Below are 18,118 nucleotides of genomic sequence, written 5' to 3'. Positions count from 1 at the left end.
AGTTTTGCAGCGTATTGGTCGGTGGAAATCAAGTTGTTGTAAGCGATATGTGCGAAAATAAGTATGTTTATGTAATAATAATGTTTGCTGCATGTTAATTTTTTGCCTTTCCATTTAGGTGATGTTTGGGGTGCACCTTCAAACTTAAAAAAGCAAACGTGGATGGTGGGTCATTCCTTTGTTAAATGGGCAGCTCTTTTTGCTGAGAAACAAATTTATGGAAGATCACTCGGTATACCCAACGCTGGACATGAGTTGGTATGGAAGGGTAAAGGAGGCATGAAATGGGATGACTTATTTCCGACGCTCACAGGTTTGTTTCATGTTAGAGGTTGTCCTGATTATTTAATTCTTCATTTAGCAGAGAATGATTTGGTTGAACTATCTGGTTCAATGCTCATCAAGAAAATGCAACTGGACTTAGCTGTTTTAAAAAACAATTGGCCGGGCACTCGCCTCATTTGGACTGAATTTGTTTATAGACAGTCTTGGAGAAAGGCAAGGTGTCACACAGCAGTCAAAAAAGCTAGAAGAAAGCTGAATAGAGCCATGAGAGTATTTTGTTCAGTAATGCGGATCAAATGTATTGTTCATGATAATATCACAAGCACAGAAGGTCACCTTTTTAGAGAGGACGGAGTCCATTTATCGCATTTGGGTGTAGCCTATTACTTAATGGAAATTAGGGATATGTTGGCTCATGAGTTAAATGTTAATTTATGGTGCAATTCCAAGTTGTAACTTGCTTCAGTTCAAGAGGGGGGGGGGGCAGATAAACTCTTTGGTTTTCCTGGGTGGCGTAAATTGGGGGAGGATAAGTCAAGAGCGGGCTTGTCCAGTCCTTCGTGGGGGGGTAGGGGGAGTTTACTCAGAACATTTGAGGGGAAGAATTTAAGGAAAAAAGGTTGGGGAAGTTTAATTCAGTATTGTGACACAAGAAAATTATATTGATGGTTTTGGTGCGATGTTATATATTTGCAAATGTAAGATGACAAATGGTTTCGGTTTTTATTGCCAAATTGCATCGTTATAATAAAATGGATATTTGATGGGAATTCATCTGTCTAGAATAAAGTGGCCTTTTCTGCTACAAAAATGTGTGTGGTCTGGATTATGTGGGCGATGGGACCTCAGGGGGAGTGGCGCGAGCTGTCTCCCCCTGGGGATGTTCGCGCACATGGAGCTGACCATACGGAGATTGCCTGTGGGAGCGCCAGGTGCGCACGCTGAGAATTCGTAGGTGCGTAGGCAGGGACGTTAGGAGCACGAGCGAGGCTGAGGTGGCAGGATGCGTTTTTCTCGCTAGATCCCACCCACCCACCAAAAAAAAAAAGAAGAAAATGTTATATGACAGTTTCTTTTTGCCACTTCAAGACATGATATTCCCTAGCAGAGGTTTAAGAGCGTAAATCGGGGGAGGATAAGTCTAGAGCAGTGCTTGTCCAGTCCTTCGTGTGGGGGGGTAGGGGGAGTTTATTGAGAACATTTGAGGGGAAAAATTTAAGGAAAAAAGGTTGGGGAAGTTTAATTCAGTATTGTGACACAAAAAAATGATATTGATGGTTTTGGTGCGATGTTATATATTTGCAAATTGACAAATGGTTTCGGTTTTAATTGCCAAATTGCATCGTTATAATAAAATGGATATTTGATGGGAATTCATCTTTCTTGAATAAAGTTGCCTTTTCTGCTACAAAAATTTGTGTGGTCTGGATTATGTGGGCGATGGTCCTGAGAAGTGATTTGCTGCTGGTGGCACCCCCACACCTTTCTCAAATGCCTAACAGCTGCAATGTACAACTTATCTTGCTAATTTATAACAAGATCTGATGTTCCTTTTTTAAGTATGTTTAAAATTTCGTGAACAAAACGGAACCCTATTTGCATCAGCAACTCAGTTGCAGATCTTTGCAACTTATCAAACCTTGAAAGATGTTGTACCATTAACATTCACATGAACTTTGCTGGGTCCCCAACATACTGCTTCAGCAATAAAACTCAGACCTGAGCAGCAAGTTACAGGTGTGACAAGGATGCATTTGCATTATTCCAAGATGGCAATAGTTTACATCACTGCAGTCACATTTTCAGCCAAGCAATGACTAGTCCAGCACAGTGGTGTAGTAAGTGAGCCATGGGACATAGTGTGAGTAAAGAAAGAGGACCTCTCATCCCCTTGTTTAGTAGTAAAAAGGAAAATATAGTTCAGGTGAAGCTGGCCTCTCCTGTGCCCTGTTTGCACCATGCCTGTTGCACTATAGAGAGCTTAGCCCTGGTATTGCAGCACCAGGATTTAAGGAAGAAAAACACAAAGTTAGCAACATTTGCAGAGTCAGAGCCTGTCCTAGAAGAGGAAGAGAGTTCTGACTGGGTTGATAGAGAAGGGTAGTGGAATTGTTTGCTGAACGAGAAAAGACCATGGACCTTTTTAAAGAGTGATGCTAGCCAGTCAGTAGCTCCTCTGACACTAAAACCAGATGCCACTGCCAAACAAGATATCAGCACACTGGAAGGGTTGTAACAACGCAGAGACATGTGAAAAGAAGTATGCTTTTGTCTCATGATGAGCCACCATTGGAATTTCAACAAATCATAAAAATTATCTACAGTAAGAATAAAGTTACAAGGTAGGATTGTTGAAATCAAACATACCCATCTGCAGCAAATGCATTTTTGGGGTACCTGATATTCACCTAACGCTTCTGGAGCTTGAGTGAGTGAATGAAGAGTAATCCTCTAGCTTTAAACACTGTGAGAGGGTAGAACATTATGTTCTATAGATATCCACCTCAATTGTTTGCTAGAACGCTATTACCGGGCAAAGTGGCAAACAATTGTTCCTGTTTTTGTCTCAAAAACATTGAATTATTTTCTATTGAAAAAGAGTCAAAAGCTATTATTTGAAATACTCAAAAATGCTGGTATTGCTACTGGGTTTTAACTTTATACTACAGCCATTCATCACACAATTTTAATGCTCCCATAAAATTACTATTATGCTGCCTTATTTTTAAAGTCTGTGTTTTAGTAGTTTTTATTTCATGTAACAATATTCATAAAGTTTACCATGTGGGTGTTATGTGGTGCTATTTCTTTCTTGTATTTTTTTTATATAAATATATTACTGTAATTATTTCTACTAGCATCAGAAGCGTTTAGGTTTGTATTGTGCACCTCTAAAATTAATAAAAAAACACAAACGGTGATAAAAATCCATTAAACTTCTCAAGCTAACAATGTATTTCAAACCATATGATTTCAACAGAGTTCTTTTTCTAACCATTATTCCTGTGTAAACACCCAACACTTTGTCTTGGTCCCTATTAAAACTTCCCATTCTTCAACTTGTCCTTGCCAGAAAATGAAGGTCTTCAATTCAGAATTTTGCATCAATACGCATATTATGCCTTCGTATAGAGAAACTAGGCACTAGTGTTAAAAAAACCACCAAGCATGCAGCATGACTCATGAACTTAGGGAAACAAATATGGGTAACTTTATTTTTTAGGAAAATAGTTTCATGTTTATATTTACCTTCCCCGTTGTTTGTTTGTATGCTGCTTTCATCTGTTGCCTTTGTGCATTACTTCTACTGGTTAGAATGTCAATAATAATTTTTTCATTCACACCTGCAAAAAAAAGAAATTGTTTGCAACTGCTGCAATGCATGCATAAGGGCACATATAATGTCTTCTTTGTTGGGTTTCATGTCAAAATATCGAGTCTATAAATATAAAAATGTCAACTATTATTAACTTAACATGGGCAGGTAAAATATATTGAAGATCAGTCTACATAGGTAATATATTACCTACTGGCGGTCGCCAGTAGGTATATATAGTTAGGATTTTTTCTCTATGGGATTTTTGAAAATTCTATGTCTAATAACTTTGGCGTTTGTGGACGGAATTGGCTGAAATTTTCTGGAAAACGGAACATTTTGTTTCTGAGCAGCCCCTGGAAATTTGGGGGGGGTTTGTCAAGGGGGGGCCGAGAAAAAAGGGGGGTCCCAAAACGTGTTTTTAACATTGAGTTTTCCATAGGGCGGTTGGCCTCACTTTTAGCCCGAACGGCTGAATGGATTTCCACAAAACTTGGCAAAATTGTAGGGACTGGTAGCCCGATGTGCCTTTGCTAGGTCTCAATATATGTGCTTCAGTGGATTTTGAGAAATTAACGTTCAAAAAAAGATATATATCTGTAACAGCGGACCGGGCAGCGCTCCGGTTCGCGGACTTTTCGCGGTACGGAGCTTTGTGAAGCGAAGCTGATTTGTTCTCCGGCGTCTGTGAACATTCCAAACAGTCCGTAGCGGCCGCCATCTTGTCTCTCGGTAGGATCGAGAGACAAGAGGAGGCCAAAGCGAAGGGGCAAATGACCATAAGGGGGCATAGTAGATCCTCGCTGACCCCCTAGGTTTGATGTGGAGGTTTTAAAAGGGCCCCGCGGGGCAAAAAAAATAAATAATAATAATAATCGAACGGCTGAATGGATTTGCACGAAACTTGGCAAAATATTAGGGACTGGTAGCCCGATGTGCCTTTGCCAGGTCTCAATATATGTGCTCCAGTGGATTTTGAGAAATTAACGTTCAAAAAAAGATATATATCTGTAACAGCGCTCCGCTTCGCGTACTTTTCGCGTTACGGAGCTTTGCGAAGCTGATTGGTTCTCCGGCGTCTGTAAACATTCCAAACAGTCCGTAGCGGCCGCCATCTTGTCTCTCGGTAGGATCGAGAGACAAGAGGAGGCCAAAGCGAAGGGGCAAATGACCATAAGGGGGCATAGTAGATCCTCCCTGACCTCTTAGGTTTGATGTACCATTTTGCCAAGTTTGGTGTAATTCCGTTCAGCCATTCAGGCTGTAGACGTATGTAAATGTCCTATGGAAAATTGCATGGGGAAAACACATTTGAAAGTGTTGAAATTTAGAACCAATTAAAATGTTACTTTGGTTTTGTATTTGTGTGTGATGAAAGTTAATTGGTTATGTATATATCTCAAATGAGAGGAAACCACAGCCATTTTGTGATACTACTGTCTGAGGTACATTTGTGAGGAATTTTTGGTGGTCAATTTTTGGTGTTTGATTTACACAGTACTAACACTTCTCCTACTTTTAAAAAGGTAAGTTGTTAATTTGTAAGGGGAACTATGTTGTACACTTGAAGATAATTTGAAAAATGTTTTCTGTTATTTATTTGCAGTCCTTCTGTTATACTAAATACTTGATAAAGTTAGTTTTATATTATGTATTACTAAAAACAATAAATGAAAGTGATTATTTTTTTCTGCAATTTACAGCAAGCAATTTCAAAATAAAATGGCTCACAATGAAGAGACCGTGGCAATTTATTTTGAATTATCCACTACATTGATTGAAATTGACAGCACCAATAATGAAATATTGTCACAAGGAGGAGATGACATGAATGATTTTTTTGATCAATCTGTTGATGGCGAATTTATCGAATGTTTGGAGACCATAGAGTTACAAGAATCATCATTGCAGACTTTTAATGAGGAGATTCCAGATGAGATGATTGAAGAGGAAATTCCTGATGAGGACATGTTACTAGTTCTTTCAAATTTAGAAAATTCAGAAGAATAAATTTATATTTAGAAATCAAAAATTGTTTGAGACATTATTCATTTTTATTTTTAATTTATGAGGTTGTAGCGAAGTGATTGTAGTATAAAATGAGACTTATAGTATAGAGTGCAACATTTTTATGTTACATGGTAAGTTTACTCATATTTACTTCCCTTCTACCACTATATTATCTCCAATGTGTATTTGACATTTCTTCTTCATCTCCGGCCTCCTTTCTCTCACTGTGTGTCTCTGATGCATCTTATCGCTGCTATTTTGTGTAATTACAGAAGAGAGTAAAATAAAATAGTTCGGAACGTGAAAAGGGGGCAAAGTAGAGTACCCCTCACCCCCTAGGCCTTCTCAGGCGGTCCCAAAAGGATCAGTTTCTGCTTTCCTGAGAGATTATGGTATGAGTTCCATATACCACAATAACTTGCATTACAACATGCAAGATATATATCTCCTATTACCAACTTTTGGAGATATTCGCGCTAAGCGCGAATATCTCCAAAAACTAACACCTGCCCTGAGCAGTTCTTAGCCATGTTATCCAATGGGAGGTGGATAACATGGCTAAGAGCATTAGCTTGGTAATGCATGAATATCGCTGACTTTTTCGCGATATTCATGCATTGCGGCCGTTTTTTATCGCATTTGCGATAAACCTTGATAATAGCAAGGTTTATCTTCGATAATTTCTGACGATGCTTAGCTGTAAAAAATTCGTTGGTAAGCATCGTTAGCGATAAATATCGCTTAACTTTGGTAATATGCACCAACGTCTGTTAACGTTCGATTCGAAGGAAATGAGGAAGTGTTGAAAAACATTGTTTGCGCCATCTTGCCTTTTTTGAAATGCCACACTTTTGTCGTGCACGGCAGCCATTTTAGATGCCTTGACCAGACCCACTCTCTGCACGCTGTCGATTTGTAGCATGGGTCCCCACCCTCGCAAGCATCTTCCCCAGGCACTGGTCACCCCCGCTCTCTGTCTTATGCATGGGCAATAAACCTCCCCCCATCTGCGCTGCTCTTCCCTGAGAATCACACTCTGTGCCCGCCCGACACCTCCCTTTCGCCCTATTCACTACCGCACCCTCTGACACTCCTCTTCCTCTGTGTCCGATTGTCCAGGCTATCAGCTAGCCCTGCAGATGTAGTTTATGGCCCCAGCTGTAAAGAATCACCCCTCTTCAAAGGAGTTATAGTAGATCAAGGCCCACACCCGATGAGATCCGTCACACCACACGTGTTCCTACTATCTGAAAACCATCCTGTATTGTGATTGGGGAGGGGACCGAGCCTGAAGCGGAAGATTCCAGGGATGACTCTTTGTACATCAAAGTTTTTACATTTATGTGTCACATTAAAAATATATAGCACTCCAACAAAGTAGTAGGATTATAAAACTTTAATAACTTATAAATATATACAACAAAACAAAAACAGTAAAAACATTTAAACAACGAAGAGACCGTGGCAATTTCTTTTGAATTATCCAATACATTTATTGAAATTGACAGCACCAATAACGAAATATTCTCACAAGGAGGAGATGACTTGAATGATTTTTTTGATCAATCTCTTGATGGCGAATTTATCGAATGTTTGGAGACCATAGAGTTACAAGAATCATCATTGCAGACTTTTCATGAGGAAATTCCTGATGAGGACATGTTACTAGTTCTTTCAAATTATGAAAATTCAGAAGATGTTGCCTGGGTGCCGCACTGATTTGGGTATTCGGCGTGGGGCGTCCCGGGGGGTGGATTGTCAGTAGCGGTCTGTTGTGCGAATAGTTCCAAGGCAGCAGAAAGCGCTGAAATCTGGATGTCACGAAGGTGATGTCTAGTAAGTTGCCGCCCAGCAAATAACGGCGTGGGGCGCCGCGGGGGTGAGTGAGTCCAGTAGGCACCACAGCTATTCTTACCGGCATTGCAGAATTACTGCTGGGGACAATGCCTGTGCTGTAGCAGGGTCACAGCAGAAACAAAAAGGATTCTGTTGAAGATGTTGTTGGTTTTCAATTTGAAAACAGTTCTGGTGTCAACTGCTATGCTAATGTAGTGGTTAATGTTTTGTTTTCTCTAGAAAATGTAAAAGAGGGGGAGGCAGTCCAAAATTCTGGTAAAAGGGCAAAGGAAAGGATCGGTGGTTTGAACTATCAGTCAAAAAGGGGAGGGGGTGCAACAATTTTTCCTACCGGGTCACAGTGTGCTTTCACCGGAACTGAGGTCTGCAGGATTCTAGTCATTCAAAGTGAGGCTGGCGCCAGCATGAGAGCGCCGACGTCCCGCGGATACAGTTTCGTCACTCCACGGGTGATCATGGCAGTCATTCCCCATCGGGGGTGTCTGCGGGGGTCGGAGACTCCCGCGGCTCCTCTAGAATCTTCAAGGTCGTGGAGGACTACGGTGGTGGAGTCAACCAGTGACCGGGCCATTTCTTTATGCTGGGCCCGCTCTTGCCAGGTCGACCGCCATTTTGAGAGTTCGGTAGCTACTGGCGATCGCGGGGTCAAATGAGCGGACGGGCTCCACCCCGCCGGGCGAGACGTTGCAGCATCGCCACAGTGGAAGAACCCTTTTCCGGGCGCCTGGAGCGCTGAGGGTGCAGGTGGGAAGCCTCCACTGGGGAGGCGGGAGAGGCCTGTTCGCACCGTCTCTTCCTCCCAGTGCACCCCACGGCGTCTCGCTTGAGATTTGTTATGGCCGGACCAGGCGATGAGGACGAGGGGGGGGGGGTCGGAGGCATGTGCAAGACATCCCCCCCAGTGTTGTCAAAGCCATTATTGAAGAAAGAAGAAATGTCCCATCCGTCTTCGGGCCGGGCTTCCGGTGGATGTCGGCCGGACGCCCCTTGCTCTGGCCCCATGAACGGCTTCCTTGGTTTATCGGCTGCAGCCGGATCCCATCGGCCCCGGCCGTTGGTGGCCGGACCGGTAGAGAATGTGGCGGGACTACCTGCAACTGTCAAGGGCCACCGCGGCCGGACTGGGAGAGAGAGGGGAGGGTCGAGGACACGGACATTCCCCCCCCTGCAACTCTCCAGCGTTGTCAATCCCCCTGGCCGGGTCCCGCTGGCCTCGGCCTCTCCTCCGGCTACACCCTACGTGATGATCTCCTGGCCGAGGCGTGGCAGCAGGACCCGCCTTATATGTGTTGCTTCCGGCTGGGCGTAGCCGAAAACCTGTTGCCCTTTGGAAGTTTCTAGAATGGGGCGGATGTCTGCTGACTTCTATCTTTCCCAGTTTGCCGTTATTTGGCCGTGGCAGGCGGTGGGACAGACAGGATTTGGGGCAGTGAGGGGCGATGTTTTCAGGTTTCTTATTACAGGCTTACTTCTAACGTTTCTTGTTTCTAGGACAATAATAGGTTTTATCATTACGTATTGTTATCGTTTCTTTGTTTGTTATTTAATAAAAAGTTCATCAGTGTCCTACTGATTTTCGTTTTCCTATTCTTTTCTTTCCAGGTTGTTTCATGCTAAAGTTTCTGTTAACAGGATACAGTGATCACTTCGTTATTATTGCATATGTCCTTTTCACTAGGGGTGCTCTCTGGTCGGGCCAGATGACGTAGCTCTAGTAAATGGTCCGGGTGAAACAGGTGCATCAATCAGTGGGGAGTAGATAGGCATGACAGATTACAACGGGGGAGAAAGGTCCGCATTACCTACCCTTTCACTACTTGCAAAGATTTTCCTACGTATATTTGCAAACAGGGAATACCTCCAAAAAGAACCAATTCCCAAACAGTCAATGTTTGGGCAAACAATCAATCAATGAGGAACGAAATAGGCACGACGTGTTAAAGGTTTGCGTTACCTACCCTTCACTATCTGCAAAGGGAGAGAGAATATTCCTATTCTTCCTCGTTTGCAGGCAGAGAAGATCCTTAAGAGAACCAACTTCGAACAATTCAATGCTCGATTCAAACAATCAACAAGGGGTACTGTGAACACAAATGGACGCCGCTTATGTACATACACATTGCTATTTTCAACAGGTTGTTCTTAATGTTTCTATTTTAGCGAGGTCAAAAAGAGATCCCATTAGTGGCCTACTGATTTTGCTCGATTCCTTTTGTTTTTTTACACGATTTTTCGCTATCTGCAAAGACTAAACAGAGTATTGCGACTCTGTGCTTGTTTGTAAATAGAGAATGAACCAAAGAGAACAATCAATCAAATGGAGAGAGAAGCAGGCACGACGGATTACAACGGGGGCAAAGGCCTGCGTTAACTACCCTTCACTATCTGCAAAGAGAGAGTACTCCTAATAGAAATGAGGGGTGGGGGGCAGCATTCAAAGCAGATCAGTGTGCATAAACACGAAAATGTTTTTACTTACCACGTACTTGACATTCGACAGCTTATGATATTTGCTATTAAAAAAACATTGAAATTCACTGAAAAAACCATAGGTTATAGACTATATATAGTTAGGAATTAGCATTTACAAAACCTTGAAAATTCACTGAAAAAACCATAGGTTATAGACCATATATCGTTAGGAATTAGCATTTACAAAACCTTATTTTACTCACACAAAACCATTGAAATTCCATATATAGTTAGTTGCACTAACTATATATCGCGCACCCGCAATCCACTGCTGATGATGTCACATATTACATCATTCATGACATGGTCAGTGACATCACTGATGACATCACTGATGACATCTCAAATGACATCACTGATGACATCACTGATGATATCTCATTTGACATCAATGGTCACATCAATGATGATATCATTAATGTGACAATACAATGCATCTCCTCACACTTTAATATAACCTCTGTTACACCCAGTGTTAAATACAGAGTATAATTTTTGAAACCATTGACACACCAATACTAGTTACTACATACGCACTCACTGATTCCTACGTCTACACACAAATTCACTCATTCACCCATACAATCATTCATACATACAATCACTCATCTTTACAACACTATCATATGCACTCATACACCTATACAGACACTCACACTCTGCCACTCATCCATGGAGTTACTCACACACCTAGTCAGTCCTGTAAAGAATCAATCACACTTCCATTTTCTAATCTATACAGTTAAACATAGAGTACCTTACATTTTCAAACATATACTAACACATACTTACTCTCTTATACAATCATTGATACAAGTACACATTGATCTGCACAGAGTCACACATCTCCCAGCCAGCCACACATACACTCAGTCTCCCATACAAATACTTGGACAATCAATTAATAACCCATATAGTTACTCATATAGCTACTGATCAACACATGCAGCAGTTTACAGAACAACAGACATAATAATGCACAAATTAAGACAGTTTAGTCACTAACCCATGCACTCAGTGAGACACATTTAATCACTCATTCATACAGTCAGTCACCCACCTACTAAATGCTTCATCCAGACACTTATACATCTACTCATTCTTCAATATGTAAAACATATTTAAACTTTACAGAAACACACAGTCACTGGATGATGTCATCAGTGATGTCATTTGAGATGTCATCAGTGATGTCATCAGTGATGTCACTGACCATGTCATGAATGATGTAATATGTGACATCATCAGCAGTGGATTGCGGGTGCGCGATATATAGTTAGTGCAACTAACTATATATGGAATTTCAATGGTTTTGTGTGAGTAAAATAAGGTTTTGTAAATGCTAATTCCTAACGATATATGGTCTATAACCTATGGTTTTTTCAGTGAATTTTCAAGGTTTTGTAAATGCTAATTCCTAACTATATATAGTCTATAACCTATGGTTTTTTCAGTGAATATATATATATATATATGTATATATATATATTTTTTTTTATACTTATACATATATATTATATCATATCATTTTATATATTCACTCACAAAAAAATGAAGATTTCAGGACAGTTATAGTTAGGCTCAGATTTCACTCATACAAAACCAGTGAAATTGAGCAGTTATAGTTACCTGAGCTACCTATAACTTATGCCCCATAATGCACTGTATATGGCCTCACATAATACATCATTCATGACATGATCAGTGATATCACTGATGACATCTCAAATGACATCACTGATGACATCATCCAGTGAGTAAAGGAATTTTGTTAGAGTTTATGATTGTTAAACATATATACTAAGGATACTTCAAAGGTTAAATTAATAATCTAGGAATACTATTATTGAGTGATACTACGTCTAAAATATATTTTGCCTGCGGGCAATTGTTTGCGCTTAACAAATGTTAAAAAATAAAAAATAAATATTATGTGAGTGGGTGTGTGGCTGTGTGTATGCCTGTGTGAGTAGGTGTGTGAGTGACTGTTTGGGTGTGTGAATGGCTCTATGGGTAGATAATTGGGTGTGTGAGTAGCTGTGTGGGTGAGTGAGTGGCTCTGGGGGTGGCTGTGTTGGTTAGTGAGTGGGTGTGTCTGTGGCACTAAAGGTGAGTGAGTGGCTATGTGAGTGGCTGTATGATTGGATGAGTGGATGTGTGAGTGACTGTATGGGTGAGTGAGTGGTTGTCTGAATGGCTGTATGAGTGAGTGGCTAGTTGTGTAAGTGTATGTATGGGTGAGTGAGTGGGTGTTTGGTTAAGTGAGTTAGTGTATGAGTGTGTGTGAATGAATGGTTGTATGGGGGAGTGAATGGATGAGGGGTTTGTATGGATGTGTGAATCGGTATTTAAGTGGGTGTGTGAGTGAATTGTGAGTGCTTGTATAAGTAAGTAAGTGGCTGTGTTGAGAGATTGTGTGGGTGAGTGAGTGGGTGTTTGATTGGCTGTATGGATGAATAAGTGGGTGTGCTAATGGCTGTATGAGTGAGTGAATGTTTTAGTGCTTGCATAGGTAAGTAAGTGGGTGTGTTAATGGCTGTATACCTGAGTGAATATGTGAGTGCTTGTATAGGTAGTAAGTGGCTGTGTTGAGAGACTGTGTGGGTGAGTTACAGGGTGTGTGGTTGGCTGTATGGATGAATAAGTGGGTGTGTAAATGACTGTATGAGTAAGTGGCGGGTATATACGTAGCTATTTGAATGAGAGAGTGATTGTCTGAGTGTCTGTATGCATGAGTGTGTAGGCCAGTTAGTGACTGTATGGGTAATTGTGTGTGTGTGTGTGTTTGTGCATGTGACTGCCTGTATGCATGAGTAACTGCATGTGTGAGTGGTTGTATGGGTGTAAGAGTCAGTGTGTGAGTGACTGTAAGGATGAGTGAGTGGGTGTATGAGGTGGTATAAGGATGAGGATGAGTGATTGGTTGTATGAGTAGCTGTATGAGTAGCTGTATTGCTGAGTGAGTAGTTGTGTGAGTGGCTATATGAGTGAGTGGCTGGGTGTGTGAGTGGCTCTATGGATGAATGAGTGGTTGGGTGAGTACTTGTGTGGTTCTGCGAATGAGTATGTGAGTGGTTGTGTGGGTGTGTGAGTTGGTATATGAGGTCTATAGATGTGTGAGGGGTTCTTTGGATGATGTCATGAGTGATATCTTCAGTGATGCCATTTGAGATGTCATCAGTGAAGTCTGTGATCATGTCATGATTGATGCGATACGTGAGGTAATAAGCTTGTATAGTGCGTGAGCGTAAGTGTTAGTTAGCTCAGGTAACTACAACTGGTGAATATCACTGGCTTTGCAAAAGTGAAATATGAGCCTAACTATAATGTCTATGTAACCTTTAAGTTTTTTATTCAATTTCTAAGGACTTTTAATTATATTTCTTAACTTTAACATCCCTATAACCTTTGTTATCTTCAGTTAATTTTTTTTAATTCTATTTCCTACTATAATAATCGTGTAATTTTTGTTTTTTAAGTGAATTTCTAAGGTTTTTTGCATTTTATTTCCTAACTGTAACCTTTAACCTTTAAGTGTAAGTGTGTGAGTGAGTGCATGAGTGTCTCAGTGGCTGTGGGGAATGAGGGAATTGTGGGAAGATCCGGAAAATGCTTTTTTCCCCTCCAAAACTCTTCTTAAAAAAAAAGTACTGGGAGATGGTGATTACAGAAGAGAGGGCAGAGGGTCTCTCCCGGCACCTGACAGGTCGTTTCATGGATATTAAGACCCACCCGACCCTGGAGCCCTATCGGGATATAATTGGGAAACAGCTGGATCGTAAGCTCTATTTTCAGCTGAGAGTGGGTACCCTCCCAGTAAGGTCTTTTACAGCAAATTGGGCAGGAAAAAATGGTAATGACAGATGTCCAAAGTGTGGGGAGGAACAAGAGTCTATAAGCCATTTCCTCTTCTTCTGCCCCATGTACACTGCCCGTAGAACGATGTGGATTACACCTATATGTAAATTGCTTGGGATACACAGGCATAAGGAGGCTCTTAGAATTTTATGTACTGACCCAACCCCTACAATTGCTGTTGCTATGGCTAAGTTCCTAAAATGGGCTTGGGTAATTCGTGCAAAACAAATAGCGACAGACATATGATGATCTAGCCCTAGCTGTGAGTTCCTGTGTAAATTACCCCTGAAAGAATTGTATATTGATCAGTTTGATTTTAAATATGTAAGTTGATATTCGTCAATAGTCTATTGTAGTTTAATTCCTTTTTAATATTTATTGTATGAATTTTAATGGATTTTTAATGGATTCTAAAATACTGTTTTTTCTATGTATACTTTTATGACTTAAATTGTCGAATAAAGTTCATGAATGGAATGGAGTACATGAGTGTCTCACTGTGGGTATGATTGGATGTGTGAGAGCCTGAATGGGTGCATGAGTGTGAGTGGGTGTCTGAGTGGGTCTGTTAGTAGGTGGGAGAGTGTCCGAGTGTGCTTATGAGTACCTTTATGAGTGTGTCAGTCGGGAAGTGTGTGCATAACTGTCTGAGTGGGTCTTTGAATGGGTGTGTGAGTCTCTGAGTGAGTCTCTGAGTGGGTCTGTGAGTCAGTGTGTGAGTCTATGTGTAGGTCTGTGAGTGGGTGAGAGAGACTATGAGTGATTCTGCAAGTGGGCGCATGAGTGTCTGATTGAGTCTGTGAGTGGGTGTAGTCTAGGTTTCCCTGTGAATGAGTGCATGAGTTCTGAGTGGGTGTGGGAGTGTCTGTGTTGTTCTGTGACTGGGTGCATGAGTGCCTGAGTGTGTTCTCCTTGTTTTCTGTTCAATATCTGACTTTTTTCTCCTAACTCTGACCCTTATCTTGCCTCTTTCTTCTCATTTCTGGCCAGGACTTGCGGGTCAGGGAATTCCTACTCCACCCCCTTTCTTTTATTTCAATTTTTTTTGTGGACTTGTCTAAAGTTGAGTCCTAAGATGATAGCCAATCGGAGCTGTGCACTTCCATGTGAAATTTGTATTTCCTTAAATTTCTCAACAAGTACTGAAGGGATTTACATAAAACAACAAAAAGCACAATCTGTGTACCAAAAGCTAGACTTCTGCCACATTTTGTGTATGGGAATTAACATCGGAAATGCAGTTTTCTCAGCCCCCGCTTGACAGATCTCCCTAAAAGTTTCCATGTGCAACAAGAATCACTGGCACACTTTTATTTTGGAAAAGTTTGTGAAGATTCGTCAAATGCTGGCAAAAACATATGCAAGTCAAAAAAGATTTTCCTATCAAGTTTTATAACTGCCTACTGTCGACTGCCAGTAGGCTTTATATATATATCAAGGACAAATCCCCAATGAGCAGAATATATATATATCTATATATATATATGATATGTTACCTACTGGCATTATAGTTAGGACCTAGTTACCATAGGAAAATCGCAACATTCTATTCCCAATTACTTTGGCGCCGATTGACGAATCTTCGCAAAATTTTCAAAACTCGTGGGGCGCTCCGGTCTGCTCCTTTCTTGAAAGTTAAAGGCTAATTTGGCAAGCGGGGGCCAAGAAAAAAAGGGGGTCCCAAAACGTGTTTTCCCCATGCAATTTTCCACTGGAAACTTTAGACACTGCTACAGCCCGAACTGCTGAACGGAATTACACCAAATTTGGCAAAAAGGTAGCCCTTGGTTCAGAAAGAGACCTTTTTGTTAAATGGTGTAAATCTGTTCAGTAGTTGCTGAGAAAATCAAATATTACAAATATATCTATATCTAGAGGCGCGCAGGATCCCCGCACCGTGCAGATCAGGATCTGCGCACCCTGCCGATCACGAGCTGCATTCTAATTGTCTGTCAACACTCCAAAGCAGGAACTGTTGGCAGCCATCTTGTGCCTCAGTAGAAGCGAGGCACAAGAAAACAGTAAAGTGAAGGCACAAAACAAGAATAGGGGGCAGGGTTGAAACACCCTGACCCCCTAGGCCTGCTTACGGGGTGCCACAAGGACCTTCTGGGCCAAAAAAAGCATTTTTTTTAAAAACACCGTGATGGGTGTTGGGTGCGCGGGTCCAGCCGCAAAAATGAAGAAAATGAAGCGCGGGCTCCCGCGCTTCGTTATTAATTTGCCCACGGGTGGGTCAAGTCCAAGAGGCATTTCTAAGATATATGTGCAGGGGCCCAGGGGGACTTCCGGAGCCCCGGGAACTGCCACCCCCCAGGGGTTTCTAAAAATATTTGGAGGGGTGGACACAGCCCCCCCCAGCCCCGGGGACCGCCATCCCCCAGGGCTTTTTTAAAAAATAGGTGGGGGCCCCCCTCCTGGACCCTTCGATGGCCCTGGGGACCGCCACCCTCCATGGCCAGCTCCTGCAGTGTCCGGGACACTGCTGTTTGCTGCAGGTTGGGCGGGAGCATGTAACTTGTATTAATATTTTAGCATTCATCTTGCTTGTTCAAGCTATTAATCCATTTAGTACTCTTGTTCTATGGCAATTCACCAGCAACAGTTTTTGTTTTATGCCAAATTGTATAGTATTGCATTGTTTTTTATTTATTTATGTAGTATTATACTTGTATTGCTCATGCACTTTTATGGACTTGGAGGCCGAAATAAAGTTATTTGTAAAAGGAATAAGAATAATTCCTTATAGCAGTCTTTCAGTTCCTTAATTTATGTATAGTTGGAAGGCAGTTAGGTACATTCGTTCATGCAATGCTATTGATTAAATGCTTAAAATAGCATACAATAATCTGTAGACATTTTTTAATGGTTCACTGCTTTGCATTCAGGCAACCACATACACAAATGGCAGTTACAGTGAACCCTGAAAACCAGTGACACTACTCAAGTCCTGGAAAAAACACATACATAATTTATGCCACAATTATGTGCTGCTCAAGACTTCACACGGCACATCACTTCTGATATCTCAAATGACAGCACTGGTGACACCATTGATTTGTTTAAAACTGTTTTTATTGTTTTTTGGTTTTTGAATTACAGTATATTTGACATTTTCCAGAAGTCCATTCAAATCACATTATAGTTTGATAATATCAATGCAGGCAATACAATAGACAATCTGAGCATTATTGTGCATGGACAGATCCAAAATGACTTTAATTGGTATAGTGCCTCAATATACAGATTTTAACAATAACCAGCTGAACTTCAATAACACCCAACAGTTTGCTCGCCGTCCTGAGACCCCTAATTGTCTTGGATCGCCAGTTGTAGTACATCTGCTATGTCCTATAAAATAACTCAACCACCCAACCCAACAATATACAGTTCGTATATATCTGCCTGCATACTCCAGCGCCCAGGACATATAAATCGCATGATTTGTGGCCCAAGGCCAAGGGTGTTCCACATGTGTTTAACTAAATGACAGGGAACAGAGGCAGGGGCAAAACAAATCAAGAATCTCCGCCGCGCGGGAAGGGTGGAGAACGTCATTAGTAGATCTCAGATATGAAGGGGTGAGGAAGTGGATGGGAGCAGGGGAGAAAATAGCGCTGTAGTCGCCACTCTGCGCAAGTGCCTCTAATATGGAAGTGGTCGCCGCCCCCGCCATGTGTGCGTTGTATGTCGATCTCAATCATGTGCCCCTTCAAGCCCTTTGGGCTCAGCATCTGATGCCTCTGGTCAATCCCGCCAGTGTGCTTTGTAATCTGACATTATTGTGTCCCATGCCTCCGCCACGGGTTGTTTCCGCAAACCCCTGACATCCTCCCTACGAAGCGCCACACTTTCTGCCTGTGCCCAACATAGAATGGATTGATACCAGGCTGTGGCTGCCAGGGTGCTAGAGCATTTCCAATGAAGCGTGAGCAGGTGCTTGGCTGTTATGAGGCCCAGGTCTATATACCTAGATGTCACCTTGTACTTTTTGGATCATTGGTACAATCCTAAAATACATGTTTCCCATGTCCAGTCCAGGGCATGAACCATGCACTGGGCCAAGCATGTGGTGACCGAGCCCCAATATGGCTGGATAACCGTGCATGACCACAGCATGTGTAGTAGGTCTGCCCCGATTTCACCGCATCTCGCACAGCAGGCATAATTCCGATCAAAATATTTATTTATGCGCTCCGGCATCAGATAGGCTCTATGTATTATGTATTACTGAATGAGCTGGAACCTAGCATTGCGAGGAATCCGTGCAGGTCTCTCAAGTATGCTGCCCCACTCCCAATCCGTGACGGGTCAGTGCAG

The 18,118-nt window shown here is 41.8% G+C and overlaps 1 protein-coding gene across 2 annotated transcripts in view; it reads right to left on the bottom strand.

The window, feature by feature from the left end:
• LOC144818407 (annexin A1-like) overlaps positions 1 to 18,118 on the bottom strand; it is a 206,965-nt gene that overhangs the window by 149,380 nt on the left and 39,467 nt on the right. For both annotated transcript variants that reach the window (XM_078675780.1, XM_078675781.1), the window contains exon 4: positions 3,535 to 3,629. In XM_078675780.1, the coding sequence (XP_078531906.1) occupies positions 3,535 to 3,629 (95 nt within the window). The remainder of the gene's footprint in view (positions 1 to 3,534; positions 3,630 to 18,118) is intronic.

Source organism: Lissotriton helveticus, chromosome 2_1 (genome assembly GCF_964261635.1).
Source record: "Lissotriton helveticus chromosome 2_1, aLisHel1.1, whole genome shotgun sequence".
NCBI lineage: Eukaryota > Metazoa > Chordata > Amphibia > Caudata > Salamandridae > Lissotriton > Lissotriton helveticus.
The sequence above is the reverse complement of the archived record's forward strand: the minus strand, read 5'-3'. Positions and strand labels throughout refer to the sequence as shown.